The 23,530-nt window shown below is 41.6% G+C and overlaps 1 protein-coding gene across 1 annotated transcript in view; it reads right to left on the reverse strand.

Annotated features, from left to right (window-relative positions):
• Positions 1 to 2,158: 2,158 nt before the first annotated feature.
• LOC121572601 (titin-like) overlaps positions 2,159 to 23,530 on the reverse strand; it is a 53,254-nt gene continuing 31,882 nt past the window's right edge. Inside the window, exons 3-9 of the mRNA XM_045225874.1 lie at positions 17,208 to 17,573; positions 16,716 to 17,060; positions 3,230 to 3,574; positions 3,035 to 3,079; positions 2,679 to 2,792; positions 2,546 to 2,580; positions 2,159 to 2,430 (exon numbers count right to left, since the gene is read on the reverse strand). Coding sequence (XP_045081809.1) covers positions 2,311 to 2,430; positions 2,546 to 2,580; positions 2,679 to 2,792; positions 3,035 to 3,079; positions 3,230 to 3,574; positions 16,716 to 17,060; positions 17,208 to 17,573 — 1,370 coding nt within the window. The 3' untranslated portion in view covers positions 2,159 to 2,310. The remainder of the gene's footprint in view (positions 2,431 to 2,545; positions 2,581 to 2,678; positions 2,793 to 3,034; positions 3,080 to 3,229; positions 3,575 to 16,715; positions 17,061 to 17,207; positions 17,574 to 23,530) is intronic.

The following is a 23,530-nucleotide window of genomic DNA, read 5'->3' on the forward strand; positions in this document are numbered from 1 at the left end:
TTGAAGTTGTTACAATATGTATTGAGTGCATTGGTCAGAGGTGCCAGAGGTTATCATGAAGGAAAATCATTTTTTATTTCACGAAAAGTGACAGAGAATCTGGACGTTGTAGTCTTGTTGAATGCTAAGGGTATGGGAAATTATTTTAGCTTGTTTATATTCTTCACATACGTTTCATATCTAACTGAGGGGCAGGGGTCTGGTGTTTATCGTCCAGATGAACAGATGGACAGGTGTAGTGCAGGGTGCTTGTCTTCAGCAGAGAAAGAGAATGATGCATGTTAGCCCTACTGCAGTGGAAAGTTACAGTTGGTCAGTGTCTCTGTCTCACATCACCCTTATTGTCAACTACCCCTCAAATCACCCACACATTTATACTTGGTGGAAAAGTGACCAGGACCCGGTTTCCCAAAAGCATCTTAAGGCTAAGTTCATCGTTAGAACCACAGGATCTTTGACTTAAGATGCCTTTGGGAACCCGGGCGCTGGTTCTTTTGGAACTGGGTTGAGCAGGCCGAGTAAAGTACAGTCAGACAACAGTTTCAACAAACAACACTTTTAATAGGGAATGGCGGTGGTCACACGTTCCATTTCATAGTTTTTTTTTCAATGTTCCGAATCTCAAACAAATAACAAAAATGAAACAAACCAAACAGAAAAGGGGCACAGGAAGTGGTGAAGACCAGGAAACAGGCGTCCATATTCTCTCTATAGTACCGTTGCTTCAACTGAAAGTCCTCTGTATGATCTCACCAAACGCATACGCTTTCAGCCAACAAAGGGATCCACCATGCCCCTGGACTGCATCAATTCCTGTGGGCGGCCGTATCTCAAACAAACAGAAACAGGGGTTAAATGGGAGATTTAGTGAGTCAATTAGTCACACCTGTGACACACACCTAAATATTTTGCCCATTTTTTAAAAAGAGAGTCAATGATTAGATGCTTCACCAACCACACTCTGTTGACATGTGGACAGTAAATCTGGCAAAACATACTGAGACATAATAGCCATCTCATCTCTCAGTCTATGAGAGGCCCAGTGATGTTCACCTCAGCAGGTTTCACTCTAAACTGAGCTGCTTCTTCCTGTCACTCAAACCACAGGAAGTGATGCGTTCCTCACTTGCCCCTCCTCTAACTCAGACCCCAATCATATTCTCCTTAAAAGGTGCTTCTCGGAATAGGGGGCTGTGATCAGTGCAAAGACAGGAACTACTAATTGACAAATAACATAATGACAAAGGCAATTTTTAAAAAACTCTTTATTTGTCGTCATAAATATTTTGCCAATTCTATCTAATGGCAGGTGGACTGAAAATCGGGCGAGAGAGAGCGAGAGCATAAGGTACATTTCATCCCCCAGTGTTAGTCTATGAGAGACCCAGTGATGTTCACCTCAGCAGGTCTCACTCTACACTGAGCTGCTCCTTCCTGTCACTCACACCACAGGAAGTGAGCAATACCCTCACTCGCTCCTCCTCTACCTCAGACCCCTATCATATTCTCCTTATAAGTCATTCTTGGAATAGGGGGCTGTGATCAGTGTAAAGCCCAAACAGGAAATCCTAATTGGCGTTTAACATCATGACAAAGGCAATTTTGGTTTAACTCTTTATTTGTCTTTATAAGTGATCAGTATAATGCAATTGTCTACTGCTGGGTACTTTGCCCCTCAGGGTCACCCTGTAAAAAAAATTACCAAATCACTAACACACACAACAGAGATCTAAGTTAAGAGAGGCCAAAAGAGGCAACTACTCCTCTGAAGCCATTAAACAGTTGTGTTTTTACTTCTAACTCCTCCTCTCTAACCACACCCTGTACCACTGAGCTGTGTGGCCTAACTGAGTTGGAGAGGGCTACAGTCGCCATGAGGTACAATTCACAATTATAAACTGGGTGGTTCGAGCCCCGAATGCAGATTGGCTGACAGCCGTGGTATATCAGACAGTATACCACGGGTATGACAATAGATTTATTTTTACTGCTCTAATTAAGTTGGGAACAAGTTTATAATAGCAATAAGGCACGTCAGCGGTTTGTGGTATATGGTCAATATACCCCGGCTAAGGGCTGTATCAGGCACTCCGCGTTGCGTCGTGCTTAAGAACAGCCCTTAGTCGTGGTATATTGACCATATACCACACCCCCCCAGGCCTTATTGCTTAAATATATACTGCAGAGATTGATTGATTTACATTTTAATACATGTAATATAATTACACATATACAATACAGTAAGATTTCAACTTATATTCAAAGATATGGCCAACCGATTTTCCTCCTCTTCCATCCTCCTCCACTTTGTCATCTTGTAGCAGCATATACTACATGGGGGTCCAGCTCCTTCTCTCTTCTCCTCTCCATCTTCCTCTTCTTGGAGGTTAAATTCAGGGCGGCATAATTCAATGCATCTGGATCTTGGTTCTGTAGATGTATAAATACCATGACATACAATTACAGTGTTTCTGAATAGTATTTCTGAATTATATTTCAAAAATAATATCACTGAACATACAGTATTTAATCATACAATATTTACCTGATCATTTTGTGTTTGTCGTTGAGAATCAGGTCCTGAATATGATATAAAAGAGAGATGGATGAGAGAAGAGATTAACGGATAATTTCATTCTAGTTCACAGGCCCCATATTATCATGAAATGGGCTCTTACCTGTGTTGTGTCTGTTTGTGTCTCGTCTAATCTTGAGGACCAGGATGAGGATTACTATAGGCAGTGCCGCAGTCACAACACCCAGGATCAAAACCAGTGGATTGAGGTACATTCCTACAAAACCGATTTCAATCAGAATCAGAACTATTTAAAACATTACCCCGTTTGCTACCAATGGAACATTCTCAGTCTAGGTTGCTATAAAACATTACCCCGTTTGCTACCAATGGAACATTCTCAGTCTAGGTTGCTATAAAATGCTGTTGTACTTTATTTATATTCTGCGGTACTTTCATGGTACATCATATTAATTAATTTACGAAAGATTCTCACTTAACATGACAGAATAAACATACCTTCTTCACAGTGCTCTGTAAGGTCCTTTTCTGAATTGTTGTGACCTTTTGGACGATTAGGAGAGATAAATATTCCCACTGTTATTCCAACTGTAGTACGATACTATATCTCCAACATTTTCTCAATATCTCTGATACCTCATATACATGTTAGTGCATTTGGAGTCATAGCAGACAAGTTGTTGAAAAGATTACCTTGGACCTTCAGGACAGTTGCATTGGTGAAGATGATGTATTTATCAAACACTCCACAGAAGTAAAGACCAGAATCAGCTACATCCAACTCTGTGATTTTGAGGAAGATTATTCTATGGCTGACAAACATTTCCATATGGCTGGGCTGAAAACCATTGTGATGCCAGACAGTTGACTCAGAGCTGTACATAGACGCGATGCCTAGGGGCTCTGAGTCGTTGACTTGCTTGAACCAGCCAACGTGTCCTGGAGATCCAGTGACATTGGTGCACTGCAAAGTGACATTATCTCCAGGATGGACCACCACTGAGGGAGGAGGAGAGACAGACACAACAGGGGTCAGATCTGAAAGAGAGAAGACAAAGGTTTAGAAACAATTCCAAACATAGAACTTTCTGTTCACTCATGCACTACTATACCTAAACCTAGTCTCAACTATGAATCCCAAAATCATAATGACTGAGAAAACTTACACAAGCTGTAGAGGACAAGAGCTGGTAAATATATGCGTGCCATTCTGTGTTTAGATCTACACTGCCAGACCATGAAGGAAGGACTACACCTTTAGATGAAAGTAATTTGTGATTAGGGGCGGGACATGGTGTGAGAGCCATAGCTGCATAAAATGACCACAGATTATTTTGTTCTTACCACCAACCACTGATTTTCCACTTACATTTGGTTTGAGAGAAAGAATGATAATATATTATTGTAGGCTGTAGTTTATCATCATAGAAGTTCCCAGAATTACCATTTTAAGTTGGTTAAACATACTGTATATTGTCCATTTTAAAGTAATAACGGGTCTGGATAGTAAACATTAAAAATATGTTTTCACAGTGATGACACCCATTAAAGTTGCGTCTAGTCATTATTTTGGCCATTCTATCTGGGGTGGATAACTATTGGCTGGAATTGGTGGTTGTTAACCAATAGGGGGCGCTCCTCTGACTGCACCAGGTAGATCACTGAACGGAAGAACACATGCGTTTGGCAGGAGCATTGGCTTTTAGTCACACTATAGTATACCTTAAAGGTATTGTGAGCTTCGCTGCATTACATTTGATCATAGAAGCTAAAAACAATAGTGTCAGCCCAACAGGACGCTCAGGTCTGTCTATCTGGCCTCTTGTAATCTGGGTTGTAATTCTGCTTGAGAATGTAACAGAGAGAATGTTTCTTACGATCAAGATGATGATGATAACTATCAGAACAAACGTTATGTAGTTCAGGAATCGGGTTTGATTCTCTTGAGAAGGAGAAAAATTATATCTAAGTTTCAAATGAAGGAATTGGTAAGGTTGCTGACCAAAACAAATGGTGTAGTTAATAATACCTGTACCTATATTTGGTGCTCCGTGTGAGGATATAATGACATTATCAGATTTCTTTACATTGTATGTAGCCTTTTATTTTGAGATCAGGTCTCTGATTGCTAAAATATAATATTGTATCATAAATAATAATAGTCTAATAATTTATAATGGGGAAGATTATGTGTTAAAGTTTACCTGATCGACTGGTGCAGTTGGTAATCTATCAATTCAGATTAAAAATAGGAAGGAAAAAAATGACATTAAGTACAGTTTACGAGCAATCTTATTGAAGCGGTATATTTTCCTCTTACATGGACACATCGTCGAACATTACTGTGAAACATAACAGTACATCGATTAGTAGCTATTAGTATGCACATTAGATGCAAATTACAAGTCTTTCTACACCTCTAGGTCCTCTGTTCCTTTCCTTGCATATCCCACATGACAGTAGAAAGATCACAATGACAATGTTTGATGTGACCAGAGCAAGAGCGGTAAAAATCAGGTGGAAATCATACTCTGAAACCAAAGGATTTGATGATTTCAATCTGCTAATTTTCAATAAATGTTTTACTGGAGGAATATCAGGTAATAGTACATTTGATCTTGCAATACAGGTTACAAATTATGCATGCTATGAAACACTGTAAATGGTAAATTGGTGAAATAAGTGAAAGAAATTACCTTGACTCTTCTGGCTGGACTGACTCAGACATCATACTTCAAAAACAAACCTTTCCCAAAGGTCACAGTTTCATAATCCTGTGCAGCAAAGTAATGCATCCCTATACAGTTGCTGTCACGTTCGTTTACAGACGGGACGGACCAAGGCACAGCGTGATATGCGTACATGTTTATTTAAATGAATAAACAACCGACAAAACAACAAACCGTGAAGTCCAAGGCAGCACAACATACCTTAACACGGAACAAGATCCCACAACCCACTAGTGCCAAAAGGCTGCCTAAGAATGGTCCCCAATCAGAGACAACGAGCGACAGCTGCCTCTGATTGGGAACCACACAGGCCAACATAGATCTATACATCCTAGAATGTACAACATGGACAAACACAGCAAGGAAAATACACACCCTGACTCAACATACAAGCGTCCTCTGAGTCAGGGCGTGACAGTACCCCCCCCCCCAAAGGTGCGGACTCCGACCGCACAACATAAATATAACAGGATAGGGGCCGGGTGGGCATTCCGCCTCGGAGGCGGATCCGGCTCAGGGCGTGACGACCACTTACTCTCTGCCACCCTGTTGCGCCCCTGGTCTGGTCTGGACCTCGGCGCGCTGCTTCCCCTCTCCTTCCTCCCACGAAGTACCAAGCCCTGTCTGGACCCTGGTGTGGGAGACCCCGAACCTGGAGAGGGGCTGACGTCTGGGTCTGGACTGGAGCCGCTGACCGGAGCTGGACCGGGCACCGGTGGAGCGACTCTTAACAGGCTCCGGACTGGAGCCGCTGACCGGAGCTGGACTGGGCACCGGTGGAGCGGACTGCTCTGGCTCCGGAGTGGAGCCGCTGACCGGATCTGGACTGGGCCCCGGTGGAGCGGACTGCTCTGGCTCCGGAGTGGAGCAGCTGACCGGAGCTGGATCAGGCACCGGACTCCTCTGGCTCCGGAGTGGAGCCGCTGACCGGGGCTGGACTGGACCCCGGTGGAGCGGACTGCTCTGGCTCCGGAGTGGAGCAGCTGACCGGTGGAACAGGCACGGGCCGTGCCGGACTGGACACATGCACCACTGGCTTGGTGCGAGGGGCAGGAACAGGCCGGGCCGGGCTGGCGACGCGCACCACTAGCTTGGTGCGAGGGGCAGGAACAGGCCGGGCCGGGCTGGCGACGCGCACCACTGGCTTGGTGCGAGGGGCAGGAACAGGCCGGACCGGGCTGGCGACGCGCACCACTGGCTTGGTGCGAGGGGCAGGAACAGGCTGGGCCAGGCTGGCGACGCGCACCACTGGCTTGGTGCAAGGGGCAGGAACAGGCCGGGCCGGACTGGCGACGCGCACCACTGGCTTGGTGCGAGGGGCAGGAATGGGTCGGGCCGTACTGGGAACACGCACCACTGGCTTAGTGTGGGAAGCAGGAACGGGCCGGACCGGACTGGCGACACGCACCACTTGCTTGGTGCGAGGAGCGGGACTGGGTTCCTTTATTAACCCCCGCTCCTTCTGCTGCCTAACCAGCTCCTCTCGATGTGCCTCTACACTTTCCTTCTCCCTTATAGCCTCCTGTAGCGCCTCCCTCTGACCGAATAACTCCTGCTCCCTCTGAACTAATAGCCCCCGTAACATGGTGGCCTCCTCTCCTAACCTGCAGATCCGTCCTGTCGCGGCCTCCTGCTGCCTCGTCGTCCACACCGTGTGCCCCCCCCCCAAAATGTTCTTGGGGTTGCCTCTCGGGTCTCCGTCGACGGCACTCCTCATCCCATGAGGACTCCTCCGGGAGCCCCCACGAGTTAGGGAACAGAAACTCGTCGTCGTCGTCATCCTCCGACTCCTCAGTATAATACTGTTCCCATTCCTCTTCCCATGGTCGTGGGGACCCAATCTTGAAACCAACCGGGTGCAGTGGTCGGGGCTCTTCTCTCTCGCTCCCCGACCACCCCTTTAGCCCCCCAAATTTGTTTTTATTGGGGCTGCTTCTCTGGCGTCCTCCTCGGCCGGCTTCCGTGTTGCCGTTGCTCCTCTCCTGCCTGGGCATCTACCTTCACCCATGGCCCTTTCCCTGCAAAAATCTCTTCCCATGACCACAATTTGCCCACCTGTGCCATGGCTATTCGCTCCTCCTGGGCACGCTGCTTGGTCCTCGTTTGGTGGGATCTTCTGTCACGTTCGTTTACAGACGGGACGGACCAAGGCACAGCGTGATATGCGTACATGTTTATTTAAATGAATAAACAACCGACAAAACAACAAACCAACGAAACGTGAAGTCCAAAGCAGCACAACATACCTTAACACGGAACAAGATCCCACAACCCACTAGTGCCAAAGGGCTGCCTAAGTATGGTCCCCTATCAGAGACAACGAGCGACAGCTGCCTCTGATTGGGAACCACACAGGCCAACATAGATCTATACATCCTAGAATGTACAACATGGACAAACACAGCAAGGAAAATACACACCCTGACTCAACATACAAGCGTCCTCTGAGTCAGGGCGTGACAGTTGCATTCTGAAGTTTATATACATTAAAACTCGTTTTTCAACCACTCCACAATTTTCTTGTAAACAAACTATAGTTTTGGCATGTCGGTTAGGACATCTACTTTGTGCATGACACAAGTAATTTTTCCAGCAATTGTTTACAGACAGATTATTTCACTTATAATTCACAATTCCAGTGGGTCAGAAGTTTACATACACTAAATTGACTGTGCCTTTAAACAGCTTGGAAAATTCAGGAAAATGATGCCATGGCTTTAGAAGCTTCTGATAGGCTAATTGACATCATTTGAGTCAATTGGAGGTGTACCTGTGGATGTATTTCAAGGCCTACCTTCAAACTCAGTGCCTCTTTGCTTGACATCATGGGAAAATCAAAATAAATCAGCCAAGACCTCAGAAAATAAATGGTAGACCTCCACAAGTCTGGTTCATCCTTGGGAGCAATTTCCAAATGCCTGAAGGTACCACGTTCATCTGTACAAACAATAGTACGCAAGTATAAACACCATGGGACCACGCAGCCGTCATACCGCTCAGCAAGGAGACGCGTGCTGTCTCCAAAAGATGAACGTACTTTGGTGCGGAAAGTGCAAATCAATCCCAGAACAACAGCAAAGGACCTTGTGAAGATGCTGGAGGAAACAGGTACAAAAGTATCTATATTCACAGTAAAACGAGTCCTAAGCCGAAGAACACCATCCCAACCGTGAAGCACGGGAGTGGCAGCATCATGCTGTGGGGGTGCTTTGCTGCAGGAGGGACTGGTGCACTTCACAAAATAGATGGCATCATGAGGAAGGAAAATTATATGGATATATTGAAGCAACATCTCAAGACATCAGTCAGGAAGTTAAAGCTTGGTTGCATATGGGTCTTCCAAATGGACAATGACCCCAAGCATACTTCCAAAGTTGTGGCAAAATGGCTTAAGGACAACAAAGTCAAGGTATTGGAGTGGCCATCACAAAGCCCTGACCTCAATCCTATAGAACATTTGTGGGCAGAACTGAAAAAGCGTGTGCGAGCAAGGAGGCCTACAAACCTGACTCAGTTACACCAGCTCTGTCAGGAGGAATGGGCCAAAATTCACCCAACTTATTGTGGGAAGCTTGTGGAAGGCTACCCGAAACATTTGACCCAAGTTTAACAATTTAAAGGCAATGCTACCAAATATTAATTGAGTGTATGTAAACTTCTGACCCACTGGGAATGTGATGAAAGAAATAAAAGCTGAAATAAATAATTCTCTCTACTATTATTCTGACATTTCACATTCTTAAAATAAAGTGGTGATCTGAACTGAGACAGGACATTTTTACTAGGATTAAATGTCAGGAATTGTAAAAACTGAGTTTAAATGTATTTGACTAAGTGTATGTAAACTTCCAACTTCAACTGTATCTGACTGCCTTGCATCTGAAATGGTCAGCATGAAGGAGGGAATGAGGTAGAGTATATCACACAATGGGGATTCAACAACAATCAAATTCACCTGAAGAAAACAATAAATATGCCCAACGGGCCAATTAATTCACTACCGCTCTTGATCGAGCCCAAACACCCTGACGGCGTGGGGTCAACATATGTTATACCTCGTTCTCTCCTTTAGGGAACAGGTACTTATATTAATGACTGTATGTTCCCCTTCAATCGGTCACTCGATATAACATACTATGGGGACACATAATCCCGCCCCAAGCCGGCTCAGAGGGTAGCAAACTAGGAGGCACACGGCAGCCCAATCACACAGAGGTTCCACTGACTCCAAAAGGGGGTCTAATACTTACCTGAGATGCCTGAACTGTCAGAGCCTCAAGAAGCCTGAGCAGTCAGAGACCCATATAGGGAACCAGATCCTGCTGCAACTTGGCTCTGTGCACTGACACGCTGCAGCCCAAGTCCATAGACACCACAGTTCCAAGAAACTTTCCACACAGAGCACAATACTTACCTTACAAGCCTGAAATGTCAGAACTCATACAAGGAACCGGAAGTCCACAACAACAGAACAGCTGCTGTAACTTGGCAAAGCGCACACACGCGCTGCATAGCATTGACCAGAGTCGATTAACCACAGCAGCCCGAGGCTCAAACCCACAGGAAAACCTGCAGTACCCTGGAATCTGTGTACTCATGCGCTGCCATGGCAGCCCAAGGCTCAAACACACAGGGAACTGTGGTAACCCTGATAAATGCACACTCTGTGACTTGATAATGCGCATTCGCACGCCGCCTCATCAACGAACCATGGCAGCACAAGGCTCAATCCCACAGGGGAACTGTGGTAACCCGGATAAAAATGCGCAACCGGCGTGCTGCCTAACACCTGCTCCCGGACCCAGCCATAAGAACACTATGAGCCAGACTGGGAGCAGTTACATCCAAGCGAAGACATGTGGGGAACCTCAACTCGCTGCAGCACAGATATCACCTATCGTCATGCCCCTGAACAATGCCCAAGAAGCCGCCACACCCCTAGTGGAGTAAGCACGCACACCGCTAGGCAAACCTTCCCCTTTGCTGTCATGTGGCAAAGTGTGTTTGAACGATGTAAGTAAAAAAACAGACCCAGAAGAGTTTTTCGGTTGAAGAGTTGTGTTTAGTTGTTTAAGGTTCCAACAATGTCATTTTCTTAACACATCTAGTGACTAAATGACAGCATAGGTCTCAAGTATCATGCTAGCTAGTCTTGGGTGTTAGCCTGGAAGAAGTTACAGGAGAAGAGATGGGAGGGACAAAAGTAACACATTGTTAACTGATGACCTGGAATAAAATAAAACAAAGTTTAAGCACAGGCCATTGTCCCCTCTAATTCATATTGCTATTATAATGTTAGCAAAATATCAACAATGTTTGAAAATTATGTCATTTTTAGAATTAGGCAATAATCAATCAACTTGATGGATCAGCATCTCACATAAGCTTTTATAGACAGGTTAGTGGTTAAAAATAGGTATCTTTATGATTCTGGGGGTGAATTACCTTGTGTCAAGCCATGGAAATGTAATAACCATGATGAGTTTCCCGTTTGTGAAGAAAATAAAAATGTTTATTCTATCAACACACAAGGAGCACGCATGACAAGGACAGCTGGAGTGCACCTGATTGGTAGGGCTAAGCATGAATAGTAATTGAAAATTGTGAAAAACATCTCCTTCTACATTCCCATTAAAGTGAGATGAGAAAATGATTGTTAATATAACTATTATGTCATCCATTTTTGTCCGATTAATATTGTAAGGCAAAATATTGTGGTTGTGCAACATTGCGATGCTGACGCATGGTTCATTTTCATAAATTTCGAACCTGTAGCATTCATTATTCAAATCGACACGAACATGAAATTATGGCTGATAGTACATTTGTTGAAAGTAACAAACATTACAAACCAGAAAAATTTAGATAACAGATATTCTGCACTTTTTGCCAGCTGTTACTTCCGTCCCATGGCTGTGTTACTCCCACCCCACCAGCAGGTACAAAAGTAACGTTGCGGTAGTTCTGTTCTTGGTCTATTTAATTTCAACGCATTTAACCTAGAAATGAAATTACAGTTGCTAATGGTAGTGGACATATATAAGTTGTTTGTCATAAAATATGATGTCTCTAGTTCTATCGATCTCTTAGTAATTAGGAAAAAAAACTAAAAATGTTTATTTTGTCCCGGTTCTACTTAGACTTTTGCAGACTTTTCTCCTCCACAAGACTATCAGGAGAATGTGTGTTGCTATGAGGATAGTAATGATATCAACCAGAACAAACGTTTTGTAGTTCAGCAATCCGGCTTGATTCTCTTGAGAAGTAGAAAAATAAATACATAAGTGTAAAAGGAGGGAATTCTTAAGGATGCTGACCAGAAACCCCCACATATAGTTTATAATAACTGTAACTACATTTGGTGCCCCGTGTGAGGAGAAGGCATGATTATCAGAATATGTAAAGTTATATGCATAGCTTTTTTAAAGTCAGCTCTTAGAAGTTCTTACCCTCAATGTCCAGCTTGGTTTCGTTCACTTGAGTTATTCATTGGATAAAGAGAAACTCAGAAATTAAAACTGGAAACATAGTATGCTATTAAACTTCCTGTTTCTTCACTTAACTTGACACATGAGATATGCACCATCTCCAAAATAGTATTAATTATACCAGAATATTCCACAATGATACGATCCAACATAAGCATGGGCAACATTCCATAGGGTCAAATTAAAGCTAAAATCATCCTTTTGCAGCTCAAAACGAGATGTATTTGCGAAATCTTGCTGGAATTGCACTTTTTCATAGTAGGTTGTTACAATGGGTACAAGTCCATGTCCTGGTGTGTATTTCAGCCCTATCCAGGGTAACACTGAGTCTACTGTGGAGAACCACTCCAGAGTCACAGATCCCCCTAGGGGCATCGATTCTGTCTGCACAGACTGAGATACAATGGGATGCAAGGTACCATCTGGAACACACAGGACAGAGGACATAGTTGGAGAGGGAAATATTTGCCCATGGTGTAAATCATTCAGAGGTAAAGGGCTCATGTTTGGCTAATTGATGTAGATTGATGTAAAATTAATAAATGGACATCCTCATTTGCATAATAGTTACAGTAAAGCCATGTCAATAAGTTGAGCCAAGGTAGAGAACAATGTCAGTTATCTTACAGTAAATAGCTTCCAAAACACAGGAGAAATGGACTAGGCAGTCTAGATATGCACATACAGTACTTAGTGAGATGCAGAATCACCATACAGATGAATAGTGGGGTCATCTTGCAGTCCATCCTGAGTGGTTACTCTCCCCCACCATGAACCAAATGGACTGGTGCAGTAATCTGATCAGTAGGCTTTTTTGCCTGACAGTTACAGAGAAAGGCAGAAAGTCACCTTTTTTCTCTGATTGGTGGGAGAGACATCACACCCTTCATGGTAGGTGGGTGAACAGACACTGTACTTCTCACAAAGAGAGCATTTATTGCAAATCATATACAATACATGTATATCTATGCAGTATGTGGAGTCAGAGAAATTCTCATGGTGTTTAAGCACCAGGTCTCTCTTGAAAAATATATGTTTATCTCAACGAGACTAAACATAGGTTAAATAAAAAAGCATCTCTTCAGTGATACGAAATACAGTGCCTTCAGAAAGTATTCATACCCCTTGACTTATTCCACATGTTGTTGTGTTACAGCCTGAATTCAAAATGGATAAAAAATAAATACATCTCTCACCCATCTACACACAATACCCCATAATGACAAAGTGATCATTGCTAGACAGTCATTTTCAAGTCTTGCTATAGACCTTCATGCCGATTTAAGTCAAAACTGTAACTAGGCCACTCAGGAACATTCAATGTAGTCTTGGTAAGCGACTCCAGTCTATATTTGGCTTTGTGTTTTAGGTTATTGTCCTGCTGAAAGGTGAATTTGTCTCCCAGTATCTGTTGGAAAGCAGACTTAACTAGGTTTTCCTCTAGGATTCTGCCTGTGGTTAGCTCTATTCCGTTTCTTTTTATCCTAAAAAGCTCCCTTGCCGATGACAAGCATACCCATAACATGATGGAGCCACCATCATGCTTGAAAATATCAAGAGTGGTACCTAGTGAAGTGCTGTTGCCCCAAACATAACACTTTGTATTCAGGACATAAAGTTAATTTCTTTGCCATTTGTTTTTGCAGTTTTACTTGAGTACCTTATTGCAAACAGGTTGCATGTTTTGGAATATTTGTATTCTGTACAGGCTTCATTCTTTTCACTATGCCATTTTGTTAGTATTGTGGAGTAACTATAATGTTATTGATCCATCCTCAGTTTTTTCCTATCACAGCCATTAAACTCTGGAACTGTTTTAAAGTCACCATTGGCCTCATGGTGAAATCCATGAGTGGTTTCCTTCCTCTCCGGCAACTGAGTTAGGAAGGGCGCCTGTATCTATGTATTGACTGGGTGTATTGATACACTATCTACAGTGTAATTAATAAAATCTCCATGCTCAAAGGAATATTCAATGTCTGCTTTTTTGAAATATTTACCCATCTACCAATAGGTGCCTTCTTTGTGAGCCATTGGAAAACTTCCCTGGTCTTTGTGGTTGAATCTGTGTTCGGAATTCACAGCTCGAGTGAGGGACCGTACAGATAATTGTATGTGTGGGGTACAGATGTAAGTTAGTCATTAAATAATCATATTTACTCATATATATATATAAACGTTTTACATACCAGATTTCATGGCCCTATGTCCATCAGTTCAGTTCTCATAGCCCGGGTGTTATATGGTGCCATCTAGCGGTGTAGCATAACCAACTTTGAATGCAGCAATTCATCATTCTCAAATTCCCTAGATACTAATTCATTGAGTCTATATGCCGAATCTGGAGTCAATCTGACTTATGGTTCATGAGAAGAAGATTTTTAAAGTATTTTTTTATCATTAGCATATGTGTTAAAATGCATCTATAGGTACAGTGCAGCCATAATATTATTCTCAAAACCATTAAAAACTGATGTAGTGAGTCTAAATACAAAATCTGGAGTGATTCTGACATATGGTTTATGAGGAGAAAATGATTGAAGATGATTTTGAGCATTAGCGTTACACATGCAAAGAATTAGTTGTTAATAGCTTCCTTGTTTTTTGAGATATCAATACCAAATTCAGTGTTGTTCATCTTAGGGATGTTCATGATCACTTTGACAGGTTTCAAGCTGATAGGTCACTGTGGAGTGGATTTATAGGGGTTTAGATGGACACATACAATCAGATTTTTTATTAGTCAATAACTCAGCCATCTTTTGACCAATCTCTTGACTTTTCTCAAACTAAGTAAAGATGTGCCATGGGCCTACATTCCTACATTTGCTGTCATTTGGTCTTATGGTTAATGCATATTTTCTGAAAGGTACCAGAGTCTGCAACACCACTAAGCAAGGGGCACCACCAAGCAAGCGGCACCATGAAGACCAAGGAGCTCTCCAAACAGGTCAGGGACAAAGTTGTGGAAAAGTACAGATCAGGGTTGGGTTATAAAAAAATATCAAAAACTTTGAACATCCCACGGAGCACCATTAAATCCATTATTAAGAAATGGAAAGAATATGGCAACACAACAAACCTGCCAAGAGAGGGCCGCCCACCAAAACTCACAGACCAGGCAAGGAGGGCATTAATCAGAGAGGCAACAAAAAGACCAAAGATAACCCTGAAGGAGCTGCAAAGCTCCACAGCGGAGATTGGAGTATCTGTCCATAGGACCACTTTAAGCCGTACACGCCACAGAGCTGGGCTTTACAGAAGAGTGGCCAGAAAAAAGCCATTGCTTAAAGATAAAAATAAGCAAACACGTTTGGTGTTCGCCAAAAGGCATGTGGGAGACTCCCCAAACATATGGAAGAAGGTACTCTGGTCAGATGAGACTAAAATTGAGCTTTTTGGCCATCAAGGAAAATGTCTGGCGCAAACCCAACACCTCTCATCACCCCGAGAACACCTTCCCAACAGTGAAGCATGGTGGTGGCAGCATCATGTTGTGGGGATGATTTTCATCGGCAGAGACTGGAAAACTGGTCAGAATTGAAGGAATGAGGGATGGCGCTAAATACAGGGAGTTCTTGAGGGAAAACTGTTTCAGACTTACAGAGATTTGAGACTGGGACGAAGGTTCACCTTCCAGCTGGACAATGATCCTAAGCATACTGCTAAAGCAACACTCGAGTGGTTTAAGGGGAAACATTTAAATGTCTTGGAATGGCCTAGTTAAAGCCCAGAACTCAATCCAATTGAGAATCTGTGGCATGACTTAAATATTGCTGTACACCAGTGGAACCCATCCAACTTGAAGGAGCTGGAGCAGTTTTGCCTTGAAGAATGGGCAAAAATCCCAGTGGCTAGATGTGCCAAGCTTATAGAGACATTTACGCTCAAGTTTTTTATGTTTTAGTCTTAGTTCTTGTTTGTTTCACCCCAAAAAATATTTTGCATTTTCAAAGTGGTAGCCATGTTGTGTAAATCAAATGATACAACCCCCCCCAAAATCTATTTTAATTCCAGGTTGTAAGGCAACAAAATAGGAAAAATGCCAAGGGGGGTGAATACCTTCGCAAGCCACTATATATATCATGTACATTTGTGTTATTTGCGATAATGGTTCATGAGAATACGTTTTTTAAAGGTTTTCCAAAATGTTCAAGGTGGAACCCCAAATGATTACAAGTGAATCTGCATCATCAACATATGGGCATTTTACTTTTACAGTATGTCACCTAAATTGATAAGTGCTGAAACATTTGAACAGACAGTAAACAACATTTGCATTTGTAACAGCTGAAGGATTGAGAAACTGAATCATTGAATTGATCTATTTCCTGATGAGGTAGATGATAAAGAGGATGGTCAGACAGCAGAGGAGGGCTCCAGTTCTTATGATGGAGAGGAGTACAAGGATCCTCATATCCACCTGAATATCACCACCTGAAAGAATTAAACATTTTATATTTTCAATTTTTGTATATTTTTATGTAATCAGGGTTGGGTAGGTTACTTTCTAAATGTAATTTGTTACAGTTACTAGTTACCTGTCCCCAAAATTATAATCAGTTATGTAACTTAGTGGTCTCTGACTTGTGGTCAGACTCAATCAGGTGAAACAAAATTTAATTTGCGCCTTTTTTCAATGCTGAATTGAATGTCATTGAGAAAACAGAAAGGTGTTATAATGTATTTTTCCCCAACCATCCTTTCTGAATTTAGCAGTAATCCAATAATTCATCATTTAGCTTTTCAAAAGTATCTGAAATCTGATTGCAATATTTTTGCTGGTAACGTAACTGATTATGTTTCTGTAAAAAAAAAAAAGTTGACATACAACTGATTACATGTAATCAGTTACTCCCCAGTTACTCCCCAACCCTGTATATAATATAGTATTGGCTAATACAGTGTAATACCTAAGGGTCATGTTTGTATATTGTTAATAAACAAGCATATTATATTTACCATGAATGTACAGCTTGGTCCCGTCTCCAAACAGTATTTCCCCACATGAAGCCACAGCACAGTAGTAAGTCCCAGCATCAGAGAGGCTGAGGTTCCTCTTGGGGAGATTGTAGACACAGCTCTGTGTAGGAGACCCAGCCTCAGGGCTGTTCTCACACTGATCACCCCTGTCTCCATGGGTGTAAATGATTCCTGGAAGGGATTCTCCTGAGCCATGTCTGAACCAATAGACACTGTGTTCTCCTGTACAGGTCTCAGTGTGTATTGTACAATTCAGAGTCACAGAGTCTCCTTGCTGGACTGACTCAGATACAGACTGCTGGAGCACAGTCTTACTGTTGAACTCTGAACCTGAAAATAGTGTTTATATATGTCAGTAAATCAGTGTTGAATATGCTGTAGTAAGATTATATCCAAAATGTTACTTTTATATTTACTGCTCTTTATCGATCAATTACATTTTTTTGGAATGTCTGAAAATCAGTACTATACCTTTTACATTGAGAATGGTTCCTTTTCCAAATTCCACCACATTTGAGTGTGCACTTCCACAGTAGTACGTGGCTGAATCCGAGCTTTTCATGTCTGAAATGCTGAGGTGATTTATTCCTTTGCTGCTTTGCACTGAGAAGCGAGGGTTATCCTTAAACTCATGGTAAAATGTAGCACCTTTGTCATACTTATAGATGGTTGAGATGAGATGAGGTTTTTCTCCGAAGGGTTGCTTGTACCAGGAGAAATGCATGGCCATGTCGCTTTTATAGAGGCAGTGCAGAACCACTGTGTCTCCAACATTGGCTGACATGAGACCACTCTCCTGTTTTATGGCAGAGGGCTCAGTCCCATCTAGCGCATGAACTACAAAAAAACAAAAGAAAAACATCTTACAAAGATATATTAAACCTTATATACATTAAAAGATTGGATTGCCTGCAACTTAGAGGCTGCTGCCTATGGTCACTTTAATAATGTTGACATACTGTTTTACCCGCTTCATATGTATATACTGTATTCTAGTCAAGGCCTATGCTGTTTAACTATTGTTGTCCATATACTATTCTAGACAACGTATTCTTCAGATATACTACATACTCTATCCATATACCGCCCATAATGTCTATACATCCCATCACCTGTTTTCACGTTGTCATTATGGGGTATTGTGTGTAGATTGATGAGGAAAACAATTAATTGAATCAATTTTAGAACAAGGCTGTAACGTAACAAAATGTGGAAAAAGGGAAGGGGTCTGAATAATTTCCGAAGGCACTGTATATACTGGAGTATATTGGAGTAAACTAATGGACAACAACACTTAGGCTTCTACCTCCAGTTTATACATACTATATACATTTTACAGACACAGTATATTTGACAATAGTTATCTTTTGTTTGTTTTTAGTCCCATCCTTCAGCTCCACTCAACCCCTCCCATCTATCTCTGAACACCATCCAGTTTTGATTTCTATTTGCCATATATTTTTAAACTGTGCTGTGATGTTTCACAAACGTTCTGAACCTTTCTATTCTTATAGTTTCTACAGATTGTAAATTAAAGATTAACATTTTTGCTAAGAGTATTATTATATTGTTGATCTATGACTTTTTAAATCACCCAGTAGTGCTATTTGCAGAGTTAGCTCCAGTTAATTGTTGCAATTCTCCAGCCATTCCTGAACCTGCGACCAAAAACTAGCTACAAATGGACAGTACCAAAACAAATTATCTAATGATTCTGTCTCTTCGCAGGAAAAATGTGCAGAGCTGGGATGGTTGTAACCCCCATATATATACCATTGGTTGCAAGAATTTTGTCTTATCATTTAAATGGAAAAACTCTAAGTTTTGTGTATCAGTTCATATACCATGTGCCATGGAATCGGTATATCGGTATATTTTGCAATCTACATGGCACAGCTGTGAATTGTTTGGTCCTTAAATGAAACTGGTATACTTTTTTATTTATCACAATTTTCTTTAACCAATTTTGGTCTTTAATGCAGGGCCGACAGAAAAGTTCCTTACTTTCTCCTCCTTCCACTTGCCTGCATAAAGGGAAAAAGGCCATTCTTGATCATGGGGTGAGACATTCTTACTAATCTGCTAGAGAACCAGTTCGGATTTAAGTATAACTTTTGTATGACTGAAGCCTTTAGTGAGAGGTCTAATGCTATAATATTTAATCATTTCTGCCCTCCGAATTCATATTAATTATATAAATAGGCCCATTTCATTTTGTCTGGCTTGCCGTTCCAAATAAAATGGAATATTTTTTGCTCATATAATTTAAAAACACAAGTCGCTAGGTGTAGGCAAGGCCATAAGCAAATAGGTAAACTGGATATGACTAAAGAGTTAATCAGGGTGATTTTCCCACAAATAGACAGGTATTTACCTTTCCACGGCAGCAAGATCTTATCTATTTTTGCTACATTTCTATAAAAATGTATTGTAGTGAGATTATTTATTTATTTCGGGATATGAATACCGAGTATGTCCACGTCACCATCAGACCATTTTATTGGTAAACTACACGGTAGTATAAAAGTTGTCTTTTTTTTGTGATCCAATACGTAATATAGTACATTTATCATAATTTGGTTGTAATCCAGAGAGGTTAGACACATTATCTAGATCCTCTATGAGGCTATGGAGGGATCCAAATTGTGGATTTAAAAGAAAACAGGAATCATCAGCGTACAATGACACCTATGTTTCTGTTGTGTATACACACAGATATTACTGCACTGTTGGAGCTAGGAACACAAGCATTTCGCTACACCCGCAATAACATCTGCTAAATATGTGTATGCGACCAATAACATTTGATTTGATTTTAAGTGCAAGATTGGATTGCCTCAAAGTGTCTGTGAATGTTAATGAAATCAATTGTACCATTATACACCCTGATGAAGGCTATGCTGAAAGATGTCAGATTTTTTTTGGTAAATGTTGTTCTATTGAACATACCATCATAATAAAGTTTTAAAAACGTACCAATCTCTCCAAGAAGAAGAAATTTGCACAGTGGTGCGAACATCTTAATAGCTGTCATCCTTTTCAAACCTGTGTCTTGAGTGGAAAAGTCTACCCTTGTAGACCACTTCTCAAATGAGGTTATTTCGTTTCTGAGATGCATTGTATAGTCTGCAGTATGTCATGTAGCATTTCAGCAGAATTTGCTAGTTTCCCCAGTGGTAGGCTAAGTGCCCCTGTGGTGGCTTCACCTAACCCAGATTACAAGAGACCGGATGGACAGAGCTGAGCATCCTGTTGGATTGACACTATTGTGTTTATCTTCTATGATCAAATGTAATGCAGCGAAGCTCAGAATGTCACTTTTTGGATAAAGAATGAAGTTTAGCTAATGCCTGGCCTTCGTTTTCAAACGAGGATAGATACCATTGTCTTAATGAAGTTAAGCTAAAGCCTGGCCTTCATTTTCAAAGGACAATCCCTTTTAAGGTATACATTAGGTGGACTACAAGCCAATGCTCCTGTCATCCGCAAGAGTTCCTAAGTTCAGTGATTTACTTGGTGCAGTCAGAAGAGTGCCATTTTCAGCCAAAAGTTACCCATACCAGGAGCTCCTAACGCCCAATACAATTATTCAATGCAACCGTTCTGGGTGTCATCACTGTGAAAACAGATTTGGAATATTTACTAACGGTCATCCAGACCCTTTATTTAAACGTCATTACTTTAAAATTGACAATATACAGTATGTTTGACCAACTTAAAATGGTACAATTCTGGGAACCTCTATGATGATAAACTACAGCCTACAACTAAAATATATTATCCTTCGCTCTCTCAAACCAAATGCAAGAGTGGAAAATCAGTGGTTGGTGATAAGAAAACATTATCTGTGGTCTCACACCATGTTCCGCCCCTAATCACAAATTACTTTCATCTAAAGATGGAGTCCTTCCTTCACGGTCTGGCAGTGTAGATCTAAACACAGAATGGCACACATATTTGTATCAGCTCTTGTCCTCTATAGCTTGTGTAAGTTTTCTAAGTCATTATGATTATGTGATTCATAGTTGAGACTAGGTTTAGGTATAGTAGTGCATGAGTGGACAGAAAGTTATTGTTTGGAATTGTTTCTAAACCTTTGTCTTCTCTCTTTCAGATCTGACCCCTGTTGTGTCTGTCTCTCCTCCTCCCTCAGTGGGTGGTCCATCCTGGAGATAATGTAACTTTGCAGTGCACCAATGTCACTGGAACTCCAGGACACGTTGGCTGGTTCAAGCAAGTAAACAGCTCTGAGCCAACTGTCCAGCATCGCACTCTTTTTCAGCCCAGCCATATGGAAATATTAATCAGCCATAGAATAATCTTCCTCAAAATCACAGAGTTGGATGTAGCTGATTCTGGTCTTTACTTCTGTGGAATGTTCGATAAATACGTCATTTTCACCAATGCGACTGTCCTGAAGGTCCATGGTAATATTTTCAACAACTTGTCTGCTATGACTCCAAATGCACTAACATGTATCTGAGGTATCAGAGATATTATTGAGAAAATGTTAGAGATAAAATACTATAATGTTCTCTCCTAATATAACTCTCCTAATCATCCAACAGGTCACAAAGATTCTGAAAAGGACCTTACAGAGCACTGTGAAGAAGGTATGTTTATTCTGTTATTTTAAGTGAGAATCTTTTGTAAATAAAGTAATATGATGTACAATGAAAGTGCCACAGAATATAAATAAAGTACAACAGCAACTTATAGTAACCTAGCCATAGAATACTTGTTATTTCAGTTGCTGATCCACAGATGAGAATCCTGGTCCTTCTCTCCATCATAAGAACTGGAGTTCTCCTCTGCTGTCTGACCAGCTTCATCATCATCTATACCACCAGGAAATAAATAAAGCTAAGGCCAATGTCAGTAGAGTATATGTAGTATGTTACTTGCTTTCATCAAATCCCTGTGTATCCACCTATTGTATACGCATTGAAGTCCCAGTGCAGTCAAAAACTTGATTTTCCTCATTTCTATATGTGTCCGGATTTCTCTATTGAGGATTATATCAAATGTAAGTGATTTGTTTATTTGTTATGAAAAGTACAGATTCAGAGTTTTAAAATGGTATATCATACACTGTAGTTGGAGGAAACATGGGAAAGTTATGCTGCTTTAAATGTTGATAAACGTGTTATCCCACTAAGTAGGCAAGTAGGAGAAATTAGCTTTTCACACTTCCTAGAGAGCTGTTCTTTGTTTACGCCCATATAGCATTGTTCACACCCTCTTAAGCCTTAGCCCCTTACACACATGTAAAAACATGCGAGTCAGCATTGCATTGTCCTCCAGAAAGTAGTCTCTCTACTAAACCCAGCTATATTCAGGGAGGCAATGCTTTTGAGGGCTGTATCAACACTTTTGCAGTTGTCCAAAGCTTTATATTTCCAAAAATCTGCACTAGCAAAGATTAACTATATACTGACCAGCAAAGCCCCCATTCTGTTATAGACAGAACCCTGTGACATGAAAGACCAATCAGGACTCATCTCTCAGCCAATCATGACCAGCCAGGAAGGATGATTTCTTTCTCCCTGTATAGCTCAGAGCTCATAATTGAACATCTTTATTCATATTAACAGATTCAATACAAGTTTTTAAATAAGGCACATGAAAGTTCACATGTTCAAGAAGGCATTTCTGCAAAAAAAATAAAATATATATATAAAGTGCATTTGAAAAGTATTCAGACCCCTTGACTTTTTCAAAATGTTGTTACGTTACAGCCTTATTCTAAAATTGATTAAATAAAACATTTTCCTCTTTAATCTACACACAATACTCCATAATGACAAAGTGAAAACAGGTTTTTAGAAATGTTTGTACATTTCTAGAAAATAAAAAACAGAAACACCTTATTTACATAAGTATTCAGACCCTTTGCTATGAGACTCAAAATTGAGCTCAGGTGCATCCTGTGTCCATTGATCATCCTTGAGATGTTCTTACAACTTGATTGAAGTCCACCTGTGGTAAATTCAATTGATTGACGGTGAATGTCAGAGCAAAAACCAAGCCATGAGGTCGAGGCATAGATCTGGGGAAGGGTACCAAAAAATGTCTGCAGCATTGAAGGTCCCCAAGAACACAATGGCCTCCATCATTCTTAAATGGAAGAAGTTTGGAACCACCAAGACTCTTCCTAGAGCTGGCCGCCCGGCCAAACTGAGCAATCTGGGGAGAAGGGCCTTGGACAGGGAGGTGACCAAAATTCCAATTGTCACTCTGATGGAGATGGGAGAACCTTCCAGAAGTACAACCATCTCTGCAGCACTCCACCAATTAGGCTTTTATGCTAGAGTGGCCAGACGGAAGCCACTTCTCAGTAAAAGGCACATGACAGCCCGCTTGGAGTTTGCCAAAAGGCACCTGAAGAACATGAGAAACAAGATTATCTGGTCTGAAGAAACCTAGATTGAACTCTTTGGCCTGAATGCCAAGCATCACGTCTGGAGGAAAACTGGCACCATCCCTACGGTGAAGCATGGTGGTGGCCGCACCATGCTGTGGGTATGTTTTTCAGCGGCAGGGACTGGGAGACAAATCGGGACCGAGGGAAAGATGAACGGAGGAAAGTACAGAGAGATCCTTGATGAAAACCTGCTTCAGAGCGCTCAGGACCTCAGACTGGGGCGAAGGTTCACCTTCCAACAGGACAACGACCCTAAGCACACAACCAAGACAACGCAGGGGTGGCTTCGGGACAAGTCTCTGAATGTCCATGAGTGGCCCAGCCAGAGCCCGGACTTGAACCTGATCTAACATCTCTGAAGTGACCTGAA

This window comes from Coregonus clupeaformis, chromosome 16 (assembly GCF_020615455.1).
Source record: "Coregonus clupeaformis isolate EN_2021a chromosome 16, ASM2061545v1, whole genome shotgun sequence".
NCBI classification, from domain to species: domain Eukaryota; kingdom Metazoa; phylum Chordata; class Actinopteri; order Salmoniformes; family Salmonidae; genus Coregonus; species Coregonus clupeaformis.